The 15,892-nt window shown below is 42.4% G+C and overlaps 2 protein-coding genes and 1 long non-coding RNA gene across 21 annotated transcripts in view; 1 reads left to right on the top strand and 2 right to left on the bottom strand.

Annotated features, from left to right (window-relative positions):
• Window positions 1-15,892, top strand: part of LOC135914190 (gastrula zinc finger protein XlCGF52.1-like) — a 200,387-nt gene that overhangs the window by 46,417 nt on the left and 138,078 nt on the right. The gene's annotated exons all lie outside the window — the stretch shown is intronic.
• LOC139057085 (tigger transposable element-derived protein 6-like) lies at window positions 741-2,414 on the bottom strand. The gene has a single exon (XM_070534872.1). The coding sequence runs from the start codon at window positions 2,268-2,270 to the stop codon at window positions 741-743; it is 1,530 nt and encodes a 509-aa protein (XP_070390973.1). The 5' UTR covers window positions 2,271-2,414.
• Window positions 7,098-12,122, bottom strand: LOC139057559 (uncharacterized). The gene is made up of 5 exons (XR_011512898.1): window positions 11,949-12,122; window positions 11,609-11,697; window positions 9,885-9,927; window positions 9,655-9,821; window positions 7,098-9,053 (listed from the first exon to the last, which is right to left on the bottom strand). It is a non-coding gene; the product is annotated as an uncharacterized lncRNA (long non-coding RNA).

The following is a 15,892-nucleotide window of genomic DNA, read 5'->3' as shown; positions in this document are numbered from 1 at the left end:
TCGCATTGCACGTCATCTGCAAGTGGCCTGTCAGCGCACGTTCACGACCATGCCAGCTCTGTGCCAGTACTGTCACCCCTAGTTCTTGCTTACGCAAGCCGCTTGCGTCCCCAAAACTAAAGCTCTCTAATATTGCAATGGAAGTGTTAAGTAATTAAATAATTACATTCTGCAAAAATTCGTTACAAACTTTGTTTTAACATTTTTCATGACTTGATTATAAATAAATATCCCAGCAAGAACAAAGTTCATAAACTCATAAACTACATTTACCTCACATCCTCTACAATATTGACGCCAGAGGATGTCCTCAAGCAATGTATTACTTTAGCTTGACTTAACATTTGCGTTTATGATCCCTTTAAGCATACTGGCTGCTCATTAGTGAACTGACACTCCCCTTCCCCGAACATTTACTCCGTGAATAAATAATAAATGAAAAATTAAAAGCCTACATTTAGCTGCAGTACGCAAAGCTGGTTTAGTGACGGCTATTTGTTACTCCTCCTTTCTCTTCACATCGTTTTTTCTTCTTATTTAACAGTTCACTGTGTAAATGCATTTAGCCTTTTCTTATACAGTTAAACCTGGACATAACGAAGTTGACAAAAGCTCGCAATTTTTCGTTACATACAGGTTTTCGTTACATGCAGGTTTCGCGTGAAGGCTCGTACGAATGATGCAGAAACGAAACCAAATAGCTCAATATATCCACGAAGGTGAACTCACCCTTCAAGCATTTATTTTACACCAAAAAACTGCGTGATTTCCGTTTGCTTCTTCGGCACAAGTGACGGCACAACACGCCGCTCCAAAGAAGCTAAATCGTGTAGAGCTCCTTCATCGTCGAGCGAGCCGACGAAACGGCGCATAACGTCCATTGCGTTCATCACCTCCTTTGCAGAAGGCACGTCACACGGATCTGCCTCACAGGCACCATCATCACCGCCATCGGGATTTTGCATGCTTTCAGCTACTGCTGCATCAGACATTTCTTCTGTAGCCACGGCGGCGTTGTCGGCAAACAAAAAGTCAGTCAGTTCAACGTCGTCAGGTACACCACCGTTAGTGCATAGCTCGTTCCACGCTTCGGCCACATCGGACGGAGTAGAAAGGTCTTCCTCCTCCTCCTCGTCGGCACCAGCCCGTGCGTTTTTGGCTATTCCGGCCTTTAAAAAGCAATTCACGATAACTTCTGCCCTGACCTCTTGCCAGGAGGCAGCAAGCATCTCGACTGCTTGATAAATGTCGATCTTCATCTCCCGTTCCAGACGGATGTCGAGAAGTATCTTCCGGATTAGTCGGCGCTGGTAACAGCATTTAAAACTGTTAATGACCCCTTTGTCCAGGGGCTGTATTAGAGACGTGCAGTTGGCCGGGAAGTAATGCAGTTCGATGTTCGACAGCTGCAGGCCCTCGACGTGGTGCGCCGAGCAATTGTCCAGCAGTAGGCAAACTTGACGGCCTTGCCGCTTGACGTCCTGGTTAAATTCCTTCAACCACTCAGAAAATATTGGCCGAGTCATCCAAGCTTTGGAATTCGCCACATACTTCACGGGCATACGCTTCGTCCCCTTAAAACACCTGGGATGGGCACTTTTGCCGACAACTAGCGGGACTCGCTTGTCTGTGCCGTCGAGGTTGGCACACAGCAGAATCGTTATGCGGAGCTTGCTCTGCTTTCCACCGCGGCAGTCATCGCCTTTTAACGCTAGCGTGCGGCCCGGAAGCATCTGATAAAATAGAGCCGTCTCGTCGGCATTGTAGACATCAGCCGCCTCGAAGCGACTCAGGATTCCAGGCAGCTCGTCAGCCACCCACGAAGCAGCAGCATCGCTGTCTGCGGAGGCAGATTCGCCGCTGATTACTCTTCCGACGACACCATGCCGGCTCTTAAATCCCTGCAGCCACCCGTTGCTTGCCTTGAAATCATCATGGCCCAAGATACACGCAAAATCCTTTGCCTTCTGTTGCAAGATCGCACCACTTATGGGTACATTTCTGGCTCTCGTGTCCAAAAACCACGTGAACACTGCCTTGTCCACATCAGTGTATGTGGACAGCTTCAGTCTTTTTTTCTTCGAGCTTGTTCCCGACTCCACTGCGTTTCTGATGCTGTGTTCCGCACTCAAAATCGTTGATAGTGTGCTCGCTGGAATGCTGAAACGGGCGGCAACGTCCTTCTTCTTCTCACCCACGGAGACAGCATTTAAAATTGCGAGTTTGTCTTCAAAAGACAGAACTTTTCGTTTTCTGGCAGCAGAACTCATCACGACCAACCGATGACGTAGTTAGAAGCGGAGACGCACGACTACACGCCGACAGGCAGGCCTAGCACCTCCAAAACAAGTCGGACAAACCAGTACCAGGGCACATTTGACACACGCACACGTGCAGAACGCAGGACAACACTCAAAATGGCGAATGCAACGCATCCATAGAGAAAGAAAAAAAAAGTGACGCATGTCGTTCGTCATGGAGTGTCGTTCGTCATCGTCCCTCTCCCTTCCCGCGCCCTGGCAATGAAAGAACCGGCTATCAGCGTTGCTTTTCAAGTGAATTCTTACACATAAGTGCACCTAAGCCGTTGAAACAAATAAAAATCGCTAAATAAGAATGCTTGTCCTCAAATCCATACGTAACAAAATAAATCTGAAAGAGAAATCAGCTGCCGATACCAATGCCACCTGGCGTCACGCTAGACAAGCAAAGCCTGAAAAGACTGCTATGTTAGGCACGGAGCGGCGCTAGTTGCCGCCATCATCATCATCATCGCTAACTTTGCTCGGTCGCAGCAATCCCTGGCGTTCGCGTAGCTGCTGGCTCCTTACAATATTAATATTCAATAATCTAGAGCATTTCTTCGGCCGAATTTTCCTTAAAAGTGCAAAACGTAATGACTGATCAGCTTTGGGAGTTCGTTACATCAAGGCTAACCGCCGCAACGCGTTCGTTACATCAAGGTCGAAAATACATGGGCTTCAATGGGGGCAGCGTTGGGGAATTCAAAAACTTCGTTAAATCCAGGAATTCGTTACATATAGGTTCGTTACATCCAGGTTTAACTGTATATTGAAATAAAGAAACACACTAATGAAAATTTAAGTTAATAGTCTGCAAATTCTTTTACAAGTTCGAGCATTCTTATATTCAGTGCTAACTGCCTTTCTTCAGGCACGCTCTCCATGTATTTGGCCAGACACAGCCCAAAATGCTCGTGTTCATTGCGTCGCTCCATTTTCTTCAGAACTTTGCAAAGGTCGCCGAAATGTGCATCTGTTTCACTATTCTCATTGTGTTTTGTTTTGCTGCCTTTGCGCTGGGGGGTAAAAGCATTTTTGTGACGACTCCCAAGTGCAGCAGTTGGAACTGCATGGGTTTGCAGCTGGCAAAGTGATGGTCGGGAGGGTGTTTCCAAGATTATGTCCTGAGTGCCCAGAGCCTCCTAGTAAAACATCCCTATCTATATCCTCAAATTGCACAATGCTGCCGAGAAACTCCTGTGCACTCGGCTGAGAGCGAGCAGTTGCGCTTGCTGGCCTCACTGGGTGGCTTGCAGGTCTTGGCAGATGGCTTGCTGTGCTCACTGGCTGGCTTGCAGCGCTCACTGACTGGCTTGCCTGATTGGGTGTATAATTGCCCGATGTCCTACACAAACAAAAAGGCCAGACGTATCTATAATTATCATACAAATATTTGTCTTGTAGACTCTTTCCACACACTGACATTAAATAAAGATTCGAACGGGTATTTCCGAATTATCTTGCATACTATTACTGTTGTTAGCATATTGTTATGCTGTGATAGATAATGCCACCACCAACTTGTTTGCAGCACTGCTCTAATCATGAAACAGAAACCTCAAAGTCATGACCAAGTTTACAGAGATGTGATTGGCTGAGGCCTTTTTGGAGCAACCCTATAGAGCAGCCAAAGTGCGTATCGGAGCATCTAAAGGCTTATATCAGCAGAAAGATCTGCTTCGAGGGAAACAAGACAGCTTACAAAAAGAGAAAGTCCCACTTGAGGCAAAACATTGGTGTGTACCAAAATGCATCTTATGGCACCAGCCCCCCCAACTTCAGTGCGAAAGTGCAGTAGCCAGACGAGGCCTTCCCAAGATGTGTAATACGTCCATAATTTCCATCTGCTGCCACGAACTCTTCTGTGACTGCTCATAGGTCATATGCCCTGCATTAGTACTATTGTAATAACATATTTCTTCAAGAAGACAAGGATGTATATCATTTTCATAAGATGTCTACCGGTGCGTCCTGCATTACTCTTTTCACTGGGCACGAGCTGTGCCGTTTCCCATTTTCTTCCTCATGATGTGGTTATATAAGAGCAATACAAAAGTACACATTTTGCCTTTCATCATGTTGACGTGGTCACTGCATCACGCACATCCCAAAGCGTGAAACTTTACAGTGGCAATTGTGTAGCCACAAGAGATTGCTTCAAACAACAAACTTGAAAACTTTTGCACTTTGTCATTTGGCACATCACTAAGTTACCGGTGAAGAAGCACTGTGCTCTAGCTTTGAAAATCCTATACAATACCACTTCTCTATTGCAGAATAGTGAAGTCAGTGTGGAACTTATTTTCAAAATGACTGGATATGCAAATAATGAAAAAGACAGTAAAACACCAAACACTAGTTACAATTTGCAGTGTAAACATGCATGTAAAAATGTTACACATGAAATGAAGAGACAAATTTATCGTTTGGTGACCCGTCATGAATCAGGCAAATTTGCCCTCTGCCCATTCAGTGTTTGGCAGTGCTCATGCTTTTTTTTTTCTCAATTATTCAATTCAATTTTTTCAATTGCTAAACCTAATCACATTTTATCTAGACTAGCAGATGCCTTGTCTTGGTTTCAGCAAGCCCAGCCTGCCCACTTTCAATGCACGGATATGTTTGGTCTTTTCACATCACTCACCTACATCGCAGTCACAGTTTCTACTTCCTGCTGGAGGAAGTATATGATGGACTGTGTTATTGCTTATTGTAGTTAAGGCACCTCGAGCTCAAGAGATTAGTTTTGTTTTCAGAAGTAGCATACAGCACCTTTCATACAGCAAGTGTAGCACATAGAGTTAATCGTAGTAAGTGGGGTATGTTAAAACACCAAAAAGTTACCTGCAGCTTTGCATTACTGCAGTGCTGATTAGAAGCAAAGTGGTCATGTTACTGCAACTGAAATACTATTGCACTCAATGTAAGCTACATGAGAATGCATGGCAAAGTGCTCTCACATTGCAGGTCACACTAAACGTGATGGTACATCGCAAGATGCGCCCACAACTAACTTCTCGTTGTGTGCCGTCCAGTTTTCATCTCCAGATAACCATTTCAGAAGCCCGAATTTGCAGAAATAGGACACCTGTATTTGGTAATGACATACTCAAGGGAGGTGGCTGTGATGCTAAAGTAGCTGTCCAAGAGGACAGAGAAAAATAGTCCTTTAATTCCACAATAAAAGTGAGCAAATGAAGAGCACAATAACATGTATCTGCAAAGAAGGGCATTGTTCAAATCTTTGCACACCTGTGTGCATATTCAACAACATTAGCTAGGTCAGTTATCAATGCTTGTACTTAAAGAAAGCTCACGCTGCACTATACAAGGTAGTTAAAAAGAAACCAAACTTTGGAAAATAGCACGCCAACATGCACAGGGAGTGTGCTGCAGCTACTGAGCAGGCATAGTGGCAGGCTTAGACAACAAACTGCCATTTGTCACTGTCAACTGTCACTCTGCCTGTTACTTGACGCGCCATAGCTGCTGAACTGAGTACATGCTGAAGCTGTTTGTCTGATTAGTGCCAAAGTGACAATGAAAGAGCTTGAAGAACAATGTGTGTGTGACTGAAATTTTGCTACAAGCTTGGCAAAACGTTCAGATACATTACATTGCATAGCCAAGCATATGGGGAGAACTCGATGAGTAGCATTCAGTGCTACGAGTTGTTTGTGGTTTGAATGCGGCAGAATGTCAGTCGATGACGGAGCAAGCCGAACGCGCTGAACTTGTGAGTACATTATGCGTATTGAAACAATTTCTTCTGTATCAGTAATGAATAATGTCGTTAACATCGGCAAGTTTGCGACAATAATTATAATGTAGCCATGTCCACATTGAGGGATCAGAAATAGAGATAGGCATGCTTAGCTCCCAGGGACATAGAAACACATGGCAGGCATGTTGCGGAAACTGTGCCATTTGTCTTCACTGCTATCCTAATATGGCACGTTTCCACTAAGGGTGGGTGAATATCGTTGTGTTACAAGCATCGGCATATAAATAGGGTACACTTCTAACGTATCAGTGTAAATGTAGCCACTATCTCTACCACTCACGATTTGTTGCGTGCCCACGAGTGCAGACAAGAAGAACCTAAAGGCACCCTTTATGTTTTTGTTGACCACACCCATTATAAAGCCTACAGATAATAAAGCTGAGGCAAGTTTGGTTGCAGCTCCTTTTTTTTTTTCATGGAAGTGTGGAAAGTGATGAAAGTGATGAAAGGAATGAAATGGGGCATCTATTAAGAATGTTCGGTGCATGCAGACCGCTTGGCATGTCTTCAATAGTCATACTTAAAAGGAAGAGGTCTGGACACCGACCAAAAATGGTTTAAAAGAGTTATTTACGTTTCGGCTCCCCCACGGGAGCCTTGTTCACAATGAAAGAAGCGGCAGAGCTGGCGCCCCTTTTTATGTGCGTCTCAAAACATGATTAAGGCACCTGGCAAACATGGGCGGCAGATTGCCTTCGTTGCGATTAAGAGTGTGTGCCGTGGTTTGGATGATTAGGTTATTAAGTTATTAGGAATCTTGTGTGATTGCGAAGGAGCGAAATCATTCTTCGTGTCTTTATGTTGAGTCCCTAATCATCCAAACCATGGCGCACACTCTTAATCGCAACGAAGGCAATCTGCCGCCCATGTATGCCAGGTGCCTTAATCATGTTTTGAGACGCACATAAAAAGGGGCGCCAGCTCTGCCGCTTCTTTCATTGTGAACAAGGCTCCCGTGGGGGAACCGAAACGTCAATAACTCTTTTAAACCACTTTTGGTCGGTGTCCAGACCTCTTCCTTTAAAGTAAGACAGGCTTCCGTCATACTCTCAACTTCGTCTTCAATGGTCGTTCGTGTTGCATTCGACAGATGGTAAGCGCGATCATCATTAGCTAGACTTGGCACACGACATATCGCTGTGACAATTTCAGGGTGCGATCATTACACAGGAAAGAAAAAAAAAAGGATTTTGACAAAATTCAGGGGTGCGGTCATTACACGAGTGCGATCATTATGTGAGTAAATAAGGTACTTTCTCTGTCTGAGCAATCTAGTTTGCAATTACTTCGTAGCATGTCGTAACAACGTTGATCTAATACAGGTTAAATGCATGACTAGCTTAAAAAATCTGGATGATTGCTATAATAAATTACAGTGAAAAAACTACAATATGCAATACCATTAATAATATAATAATAATATTTATTTCCACAAAACAGGCTAACCGTGAGCGCCGTGCGAGGCTGAGCAGAAAGCTGAAAACCCTACATCAAGTTTGCCTGCTGTGGGCCTACAATCCTGCATTATGGAGAGTGCGTGTCGATGTAGTCTTCTTAGAAGTTCAGAGTATACTACCAGCGCGAGACACAGGACAACAGCGTGGACGAGAAGCATGTCTTTTAGCATGTTATGTTACAACGTGCAGGTTTCTATAAAAGTCACAGTAACTGCTAAAAAAATTTGATGTGTGGGCTTTTGTGCCTTTAGAAATATTTAGAAAGGCTTCCCATATATATATATTCACAGCACATGAACAGCGATTGACGAACCGGGCTAGCTCTAAAGTTGAATTTCACAACACAATTTTCATTCCACATCCAGTAATCGCGCAGATCATCTGCACGACGGCTTCATGGCAGCCGAATTCCGAATACCGCATATGCGGTGAGGATAGCTATATAAAGTTGTCAATAGGCCATCTTGTAGATTGTTGTAGTGCAGGCAGAATTAAACGTTCATAGAAGGCAGATGAGACAACACACAGCGCAGAACCACCTGCAAACAGCTGTTTACGTGCGCCATGTCGCACTGAACTTCAGAAACTGCCGTTGCGCACTACAAAGCAAATCTTAACACATTCTTAAATTACTAAACATGCATATTATTTGCTCCTAATCAAGAAAAGTCAATAATATTATAATGTAAACATTTTATTCATTACAATAAAAGAATTATGCAGCGTGTACCACGAAACCTGGCAGTAAGCAACCCTGGCGTCGCACCAGTCGCATTGTTGAAATCGCAATCATGTGGAATGGGCCCTCTAAAAATTGGATTGCGACGCGTGCGACTGCACCGATTTTAGTCGTTCCAGTCGCAGCATGTGAAACAGCCTTAACTCGGCCAACAAGCATCTGCCTGACACTAGTACTGCATGAAGCAGCGACATGCAAGCAACAAGACATAGGGCATGATACAGTGCTTGCATTTTCACAGTGTATGCATAAAACATTGATTCATTCCACTTAGTACATCCAACCCTGCAACTAAATAAATATAAAGATTCAAATATTTATACAACATACAAATTAGTATTACAATCAATACAACCAGTCACTAAACTGTAATGGCAAGTTTATACATAAGGAAAGGGTCTTGAGCAAACTGTACAGTACAGAAAGTAGCAATACAAGGAATACAACCGGTCATGAAACTGTAGCACCAAGTATATGCATAAAGAAAGTGCAGACTAGCAACTTGTGCCTTGCTTAAACACTTGTACTGCATGAAGCGGTAAGATACAAGCAACAAGATATAAGGCATGAAATAGGCTATTTGTATTATTACAATGTTACTATAAAACATTTATGTAGAAAGTTGTGAAATTTTAGAACAGTTAAAACTTGTAGTCTTGGAATGATGTGGTGAGGGAAGCAACTTTTGGAGAGAGGCAATGCTTCTTTTTTCTTTGTGTGCTTCACATTTGCTCCTCTGCCAGGATTCACACCTGCAATGGTTCTTTCTGCTGCAAGGATAGAATGTCGTTACACTTCGCATAGTGAAAATATATTCCTTTTCTTCAAAAAAATAACAAGCTTGCTGCCCCCCAACCACCCCAAAGTTTGATTAATATAAAGCCCACATTTTAGTATTAAGTGTTCAGTACAAAACCAGCCACCTCCAATCCAAAATTAACCTTTCCTAAGTGATCACTTGCATTTTAACAAGCCTAATGTTTTGTTAATTGGATAGAAACTGTTCACCAAACACCATCACTGGGTGTTAAATGGATATTAAAAACAACTCCATGCAAATTGTTCTCAGAAAAAATCCATTTTGTGGCACTTTCCCAATTCATTGAAATTTGTGTGGCAGCAAAAGATGCATTCATTGCTGAAAAGCAAAAAGCAACAGCATCATCCAAATTTGATTCCACAGCTGATTAGCTGTTTGGATCCAGCAAACATTATCAATATTGCTTTTGTACATATCAGCAATATCGTAAGAGGGTCCTATGATAAATGAATATGCCTATATTGTTGATCATCACTCCACATGTGAGAAGTGCAAAAATCAAAGCATGAAAGGTTGTCGCAGCTCAGTTAACAAGTGAACTAGGTACTTACCGCTGTGTGAACTTCAAGCAGAGGCTTGTGTCCTTGGAGTAAGCAACATTGAAAGCAAAGTGCATGAAAAAACATGAGCTTAAAAGCCTGCCATGGGTTGGTTCCATGCATCGCTGGCAGGGTGTCAATGCATATGTTGAAGCTCTTTGCAGTAAGAAAACAGCCTCCTGCACAAAACAAGTTTTGAACTGGGAATGCTTGCTCGAGTATGGTGCCACAGAAAATTATACCTTTTGCAATGATGAAAGGAGAGGCATGTCCCCAAGATCATCACTGGCAGATTCCAGGTGCAAGAGAAAGTTAAAGGCATATAAGAATTAATGTCTACCACAGTAGCACCATGTGAAAGCTGGAACATTAGGTTAGAAAGAAAGCATGTGGCAAGGCATAAGTATATATAAAGCCTTTGAGTGCTTGCTCAGGCTCATGATAATGTTCCTCCTTGACAACCTGCAGTGAATCAAATGCTTTGGCTTATATGTGAGTAGGTGTCGACCAGACATTAAGGCCCTAAAAACCAGCATAGACACTTAAACGTGTTGGCTTAATATTTTACAATACTGAGACTAATATATAGCTATATACAGGGTGTCCCACGTAACTTGAGCCAGACATTAAAAATATGCAAATACCACGTAGCTGGGCAGGATCAAGGTAATGTTGTTTGCCGTCTCTCGGAGATACTCAGACTTTCTTCATTCTTCCTAATTAGATAATGAGCTTTAATTAATCAACTTCTCAAATCTCATAATTAGATTAATAGTGCCATTGAGAAAATTGCAGAGGAACATCAAAAACTCGCGATACAACTTTCTGCTGCTCGATCCCTGCTACATAAGTGTTTTTCCAAATGTGAAAGAAGCCTGCAAATACACGGCTACCATGTTTAGTTGAATATTGTGCAAGTAGCAACCTTTCACTGTACCCAGTGCAAAATATAAAGCCAGCAATGTAATACATTGCAAATTCAGCCATGAACAAGTACCTTCCCTGATCATATCCAATAGCAGCATCTTTAGACGAAATTAGTCGTGCATTCTCATGTTTAAGTGCCTTATTTTCAGAAATCAAATCCTCGTTATCACATTGGCCTCCAATCGTGTCGTCCCCCGAGCTGAGGTCATTTGAGATTGTATTTAATTGCACTTCAAATAGCATATTGGTCTTATTAAAAAGCACATGGCATCACAGTCACCACCTAGATATAAAATTCGAGCTGCAAAGCAGTAGTAGACATTCTGAGGTAGAAGCCTAACTATTCTTTTGAATTGGGATGCATACTCAAAACACTGCTATGCAATTGCAGACAGGGCTGGTAGTGTAGCAGCCAGGAGAGATTTAACAGACATAAAGAGCAAAATTGTGTGAGCTTTGAATTATTATTTTCTCTGAGGAACCACACTTTCCAACTATAAAATGGGGATCAAAATAAAGTAATTGGAAAGAAAATCTGCATTTCATTCAAGTAAATAGAATACTGTTCATGCTACCTTCCAGGGTGCACACTACACTTCCTTTCTTTGAATGTGAATTTGTTACCTTGCCGTGGGTTGCCAAATGTATTGGTGTATTGTTGGTCGAGGGTGGTGGAACGGATATAGGTCTCAGGCTAGAAGAAATCTTTCGACAAGGAAATTTGCCAGGTTGAATCATGAATGTCTTGCGCTGGAGCAATTTGGTTCCTGTGTAAAAATGTTGGCTCCAGCTTGAGACTTCCTTTGTCGGAGAACTGTTGATGACTAATGTCGCTTGATAACTAATGTCGCCATCTTTTCATTTACCCTCATCTTATTCAACCTGTTGCTCCATGCAGGAGCTGCACTTTCTTATATATGAATGAGCTCAAGGGCTTTGTGCATGGCTGTCCCCCCAAGGGCAAAACTTTGTTTTCATGTATGACAGAGTTGGTACCTTTCGTGAGAATTCAATAGGAAGAACAAAAAATTAAGCTAACAGACTGGCTATGATGACAAATAAGCATGATTGGATGAGGAGTGTCATTTCTTCATTTCACACCAAGCTTGGGGCCAGCCGGACTTCTTCCTAAAATTGAGAAAATTTTTCTAATTAAATACATATTAAGAGTATATATTCGTATTTAGTTGGGAACAGCATGAAGGACACTGACAAAGTAAGGTCTTATACAGTAATGACACATAGTGCTGGTTGACAAATGATTTAATTTTTCAACAGGCAAACAGTTAAGTACTCTGGAATGCTTCCTAAAAGCCATAATGAAACCAAAGAAGCAGGAAGCAGTTGTACAAAATAATCTATGTGCATGGAAAATTCACCTGGTCATTGGTTTCCAGACGTATGCCATTTACTTGTCAGTTAACAAAACATGGGCTACACTGAAACATTTCTCTTACAATTTAGCAATTCTAGTACACTCTAGGTAAGAGCATACCAAGGCCTCTATTGCTGAAAAGGGAAACTGATGGAAGGCGCCTGATGTCCGGCTATGAAGCTGCTTCATCCTCACAGCTGGAAATGAAACGGCTGCAGCTGCAGTCCTGAAATAAAGGAGAAAAATTAGACACTAAAATGATCGCATAGAACATGAAAAAGCTGGTCGAAACTTTGTCTTAGAGAACTTCTGCTGCTACATTAAGTTATGTATGTTCAGCTTATTGTTAAACTAAGCTTGCCAAAATTTTATATCCTAATGGCTTTGCTCTTTACAAACTAAAACCTTTGCCCAACTCATGCACTTATGCACTACTTAAGCTATGAAATGTTTAGTGATCTCCTACAATGAATGGCTTCTAAGACAAATTATTTCAGACAAAAGAATGCATAATTAATGAGTGTTGCTGACATTGAATACCAAGGTAGTATCTTTTTATAATAGACAATGGCGGACTTCGAGCACATTTTTCTTAGACACAGGTTGATCAGTCCGCCTTTTTTTTTTCACCAGCAATAGAAATTTTGTTATTAATACTCCCTAAGTGTGATACGATCCCGAGTTGAAAAGCACAACTTTGGCACCTAGAACTCAAAACTGAATATCTGTACCCAATGGCACAGCAACAAAGTAATTAAACATTAAACAAGTTGAGGCATCCAGTGCACAGAGCCGGCTGTTAAATAACAACACTGTACAAGCACTGACTATTAGATATAGCATAGCAGTTGCACGGGAGGCGTAGTGCAACTGCGTCTCCCGTGCAACTGCGCTTCAAAATGATGGTTCTAGCTTATTTTACTTCTCGTGGGAGTACTCATTTTAAGCTAGGGGGGGAAAGTAGCATGTCAGCGGTTAAAACGGCCATATGGGCTCACTTGTATTTACAGTGTACACTCACGCAACAGTGCATGTCGTTTCATATTTGCATACTGTTGAAAGGTTCCAGAAACGCCACCCTCTCTATCCTAAACTATATCGGAAAGTCGTCGCACAGTTGTGCAGAGCAAGATGTCTGCATTTTCGGGTCCTTTCAGAATTACAACGCACTGAATATTTAATAAGCAGCAATCTTTAGCGCAAAAGTGAAAACTGCCAACACTCCATTTCTATAATGCGAAGAGTGTAAAAGCTGCTCTTGAACGAATGATCAGTGGATATTGCTCACTGATCGCAGTTGAGATAAATGGCACTGCCACTATGCACTAAAAAAGATGAAGTGTACCACATTAAGCTCTAATGGACTTACCGAGAACAATATACAGTTAACTAAGTGATTTAGGAAACACGTAGACAATGAGGTCTATTTTATGGTGATCGGTTAAAATATATCTGTTTATCATGACAGCCTTGACCCAACTGGAATTGGCACCAAGCTGTTGAATTGGTGATATGCAACAACGGCTAAGTTGGAACCTGAGCGCTAGGACAGGCAAGCCCCTTCAGTGCTGTATAATAGTTACTCTTCACTTTCTGCTGATAATGAGGTGGGCCTAAGTTAAACCACCGACGAACACTACATATTCGTATGAAACCGGGCAACAATGACAATACAACAGTGCGTTTATTTGTCATAGCCATGTGTGGTTCATGAGCATGCATTTTTTTACTGGTGACTGAAAAGAATAAGTTTAGTCAACTGATTGCGGATGTTACATCCAGTAATTTTCGCAGTCGGTTTCTTCGCGGTGTGGTGCATCCTAATCTTTATGTATGACGCAATTACACACTTCACGAGACACACGAAGGGGTTTGACTCAGCGGCCGACTCAAGCATGTGCTCCTGTAACTCTCGGTATTGTTTCTGAAGGTCTACTTCCAGGCTTCCAAAGTTCCCCTTTTTTGGAAGCCTGGTGCCATGTAGCTTGTCTTGCCGCCGGATTACTTTCTCTGTTGTTTAACAGATGTGTATTGTAGAATATGATGGTATCTGTAGACTACCACGATTTTTCCGCTTGAAAAATGCAGACGGTCTTCTGTTTGACACCGTTGCCGAACGAGACATTGCACAAGGTACCACCTGAATGGTGAAGGTATCCACCTTCGCACCATCAGATAAACAAACCCTGCAATGTAACCACTTGCGTTGCCAGCGTATGGTGACAGTGAAGGAAGATGTTCAGTCCCCCTTTCAAGTTCACTTTCTTCAGAGAGCTCATTACCATGCAGGACATCTCCACAACCGTTTTGCTTTGACACAGTCATGTCCAGCTCATCATGAGCGTCTGTCGCACTGCTCACATACAAAATTCGGGTGTCGTCAAGCCATACAATTTGCTCGACCCCCTTTCACCTCATTGTGAACAATGAGCCGTTTGTAGGCTGCGATGAACTGTGCGACTGTGGGATTGTTGTTCCACCCTCTTTTGGAGCATATTGCACAGAAGAACATGGATGTTCAGGGGACGTTCAGGATATTAATCCAGAGAGCATCCAACGGATATTCCAGATATACACATACCTTGAAGCGACAATAGTGGTCGGGACACATTCAAGCACCTGATTGTTATACGTATTACATTGATCGAGTGCTTGAATGCATTCTGCTATAGTGACTCTGCTTTAAATAAACAAAACATTGACCTACACCCACTTCCAAATACAATTATACTTTAATTGTGACCTTATACATATAAGGACCATAAAGCACATATATGCACACTGTTCAAATACCCAATATATACACTGGAAAAAAGGGGAAAATTTGCAATTCCAATAGCACAACAGAACAAAAATTCTTATTGCCACCCTGCTCGGACATTCGAGTTTGAAACAGGGAATAAAAAAAGAATAAAGCTAAAAGAAGATATCAATTAGCATTATTAAACTGTGAAAGCAACAGAAATGACATGAAGGAAATAATCTTGACCACATCACTTCAGTAGCACCGAAAACGCCTGCGATTAAGACATGTGCAGCAATGGAATCATAACAAATTTGCCATGCCAGGGTAACCTGACAGGCTTACGCACATTCCTTAATGGCCAACATTTAGCATCAGAAAACTGCAAAACCACAGAAACAACAATGGTGCAAGAAGAAAATGACTTTTCGTAGAAGTTTTCCTTCAGCTTGAATTCGCGACCAATGATGCAGGGTGCTTGTGTAGCTCTAAAGTGTGCGAAACTGTCTACAGTCAAGACATAGCCATCCATTACGCAGCAGTTATCAGGAACCATGGCCTGTTTGTACTGGTGTGGTGCACAGGTAGCTAAGAGAGGCCCATCTGAATGTTCTTTTGTTAACTTAACCATGTTCGGTGAATGAAGGGTTGCCGCCACTTTTCCGTCTCGCTCCTTTAAGCGATTGTATAGCTGGGAAAGTGGAGTACTCCAACTTTTTAGAAGCCGCTTGAGGAACTGCATATTATTTTCGAAAGGAAATGTGCTGAACAGGTCTAGTGGTCCATGCTTGCATACATAATTTCCAGTATGCAATACACAGTGAACATTGTAGGAAACCTGGTCATTTCCATAAAATTTTTCAAAAGCTTTAATAAAGTTCTGAAGAAGAGGCTCGACATAATCAGTATGCTGCTGGCACAGGCTAGGACTTGCCAGAATGTAGACTGCACAGTGCAGCGAAAGAAAGTTCATGTAAAGATCTGAAGGCAGAACGGGCAGGAGTACTACAGGCCCAGTGTTGAGACGAAGTAGTCTGAATTCTGTTGCCTTCCAACACTCAGCCTCTGCTACACTTCTAGGTTTGCGGGAAGATTCTTTAGGAACATACGGAGCTAAAGAAAGGTTTAAGTTAAACAACCATCTGCGCTCTGCAGGCCCGAGACGGACCTCTAAACGACCACCAAGCACTAAGCAACTTTTTTAT

This window comes from Dermacentor albipictus, chromosome 3 (assembly GCF_038994185.2).
Source record: "Dermacentor albipictus isolate Rhodes 1998 colony chromosome 3, USDA_Dalb.pri_finalv2, whole genome shotgun sequence".
Lineage (NCBI taxonomy): Eukaryota > Metazoa > Arthropoda > Arachnida > Ixodida > Ixodidae > Dermacentor > Dermacentor albipictus.
The sequence above is the reverse complement of the archived record's forward strand: the minus strand, read 5'-3'. Positions and strand labels throughout refer to the sequence as shown.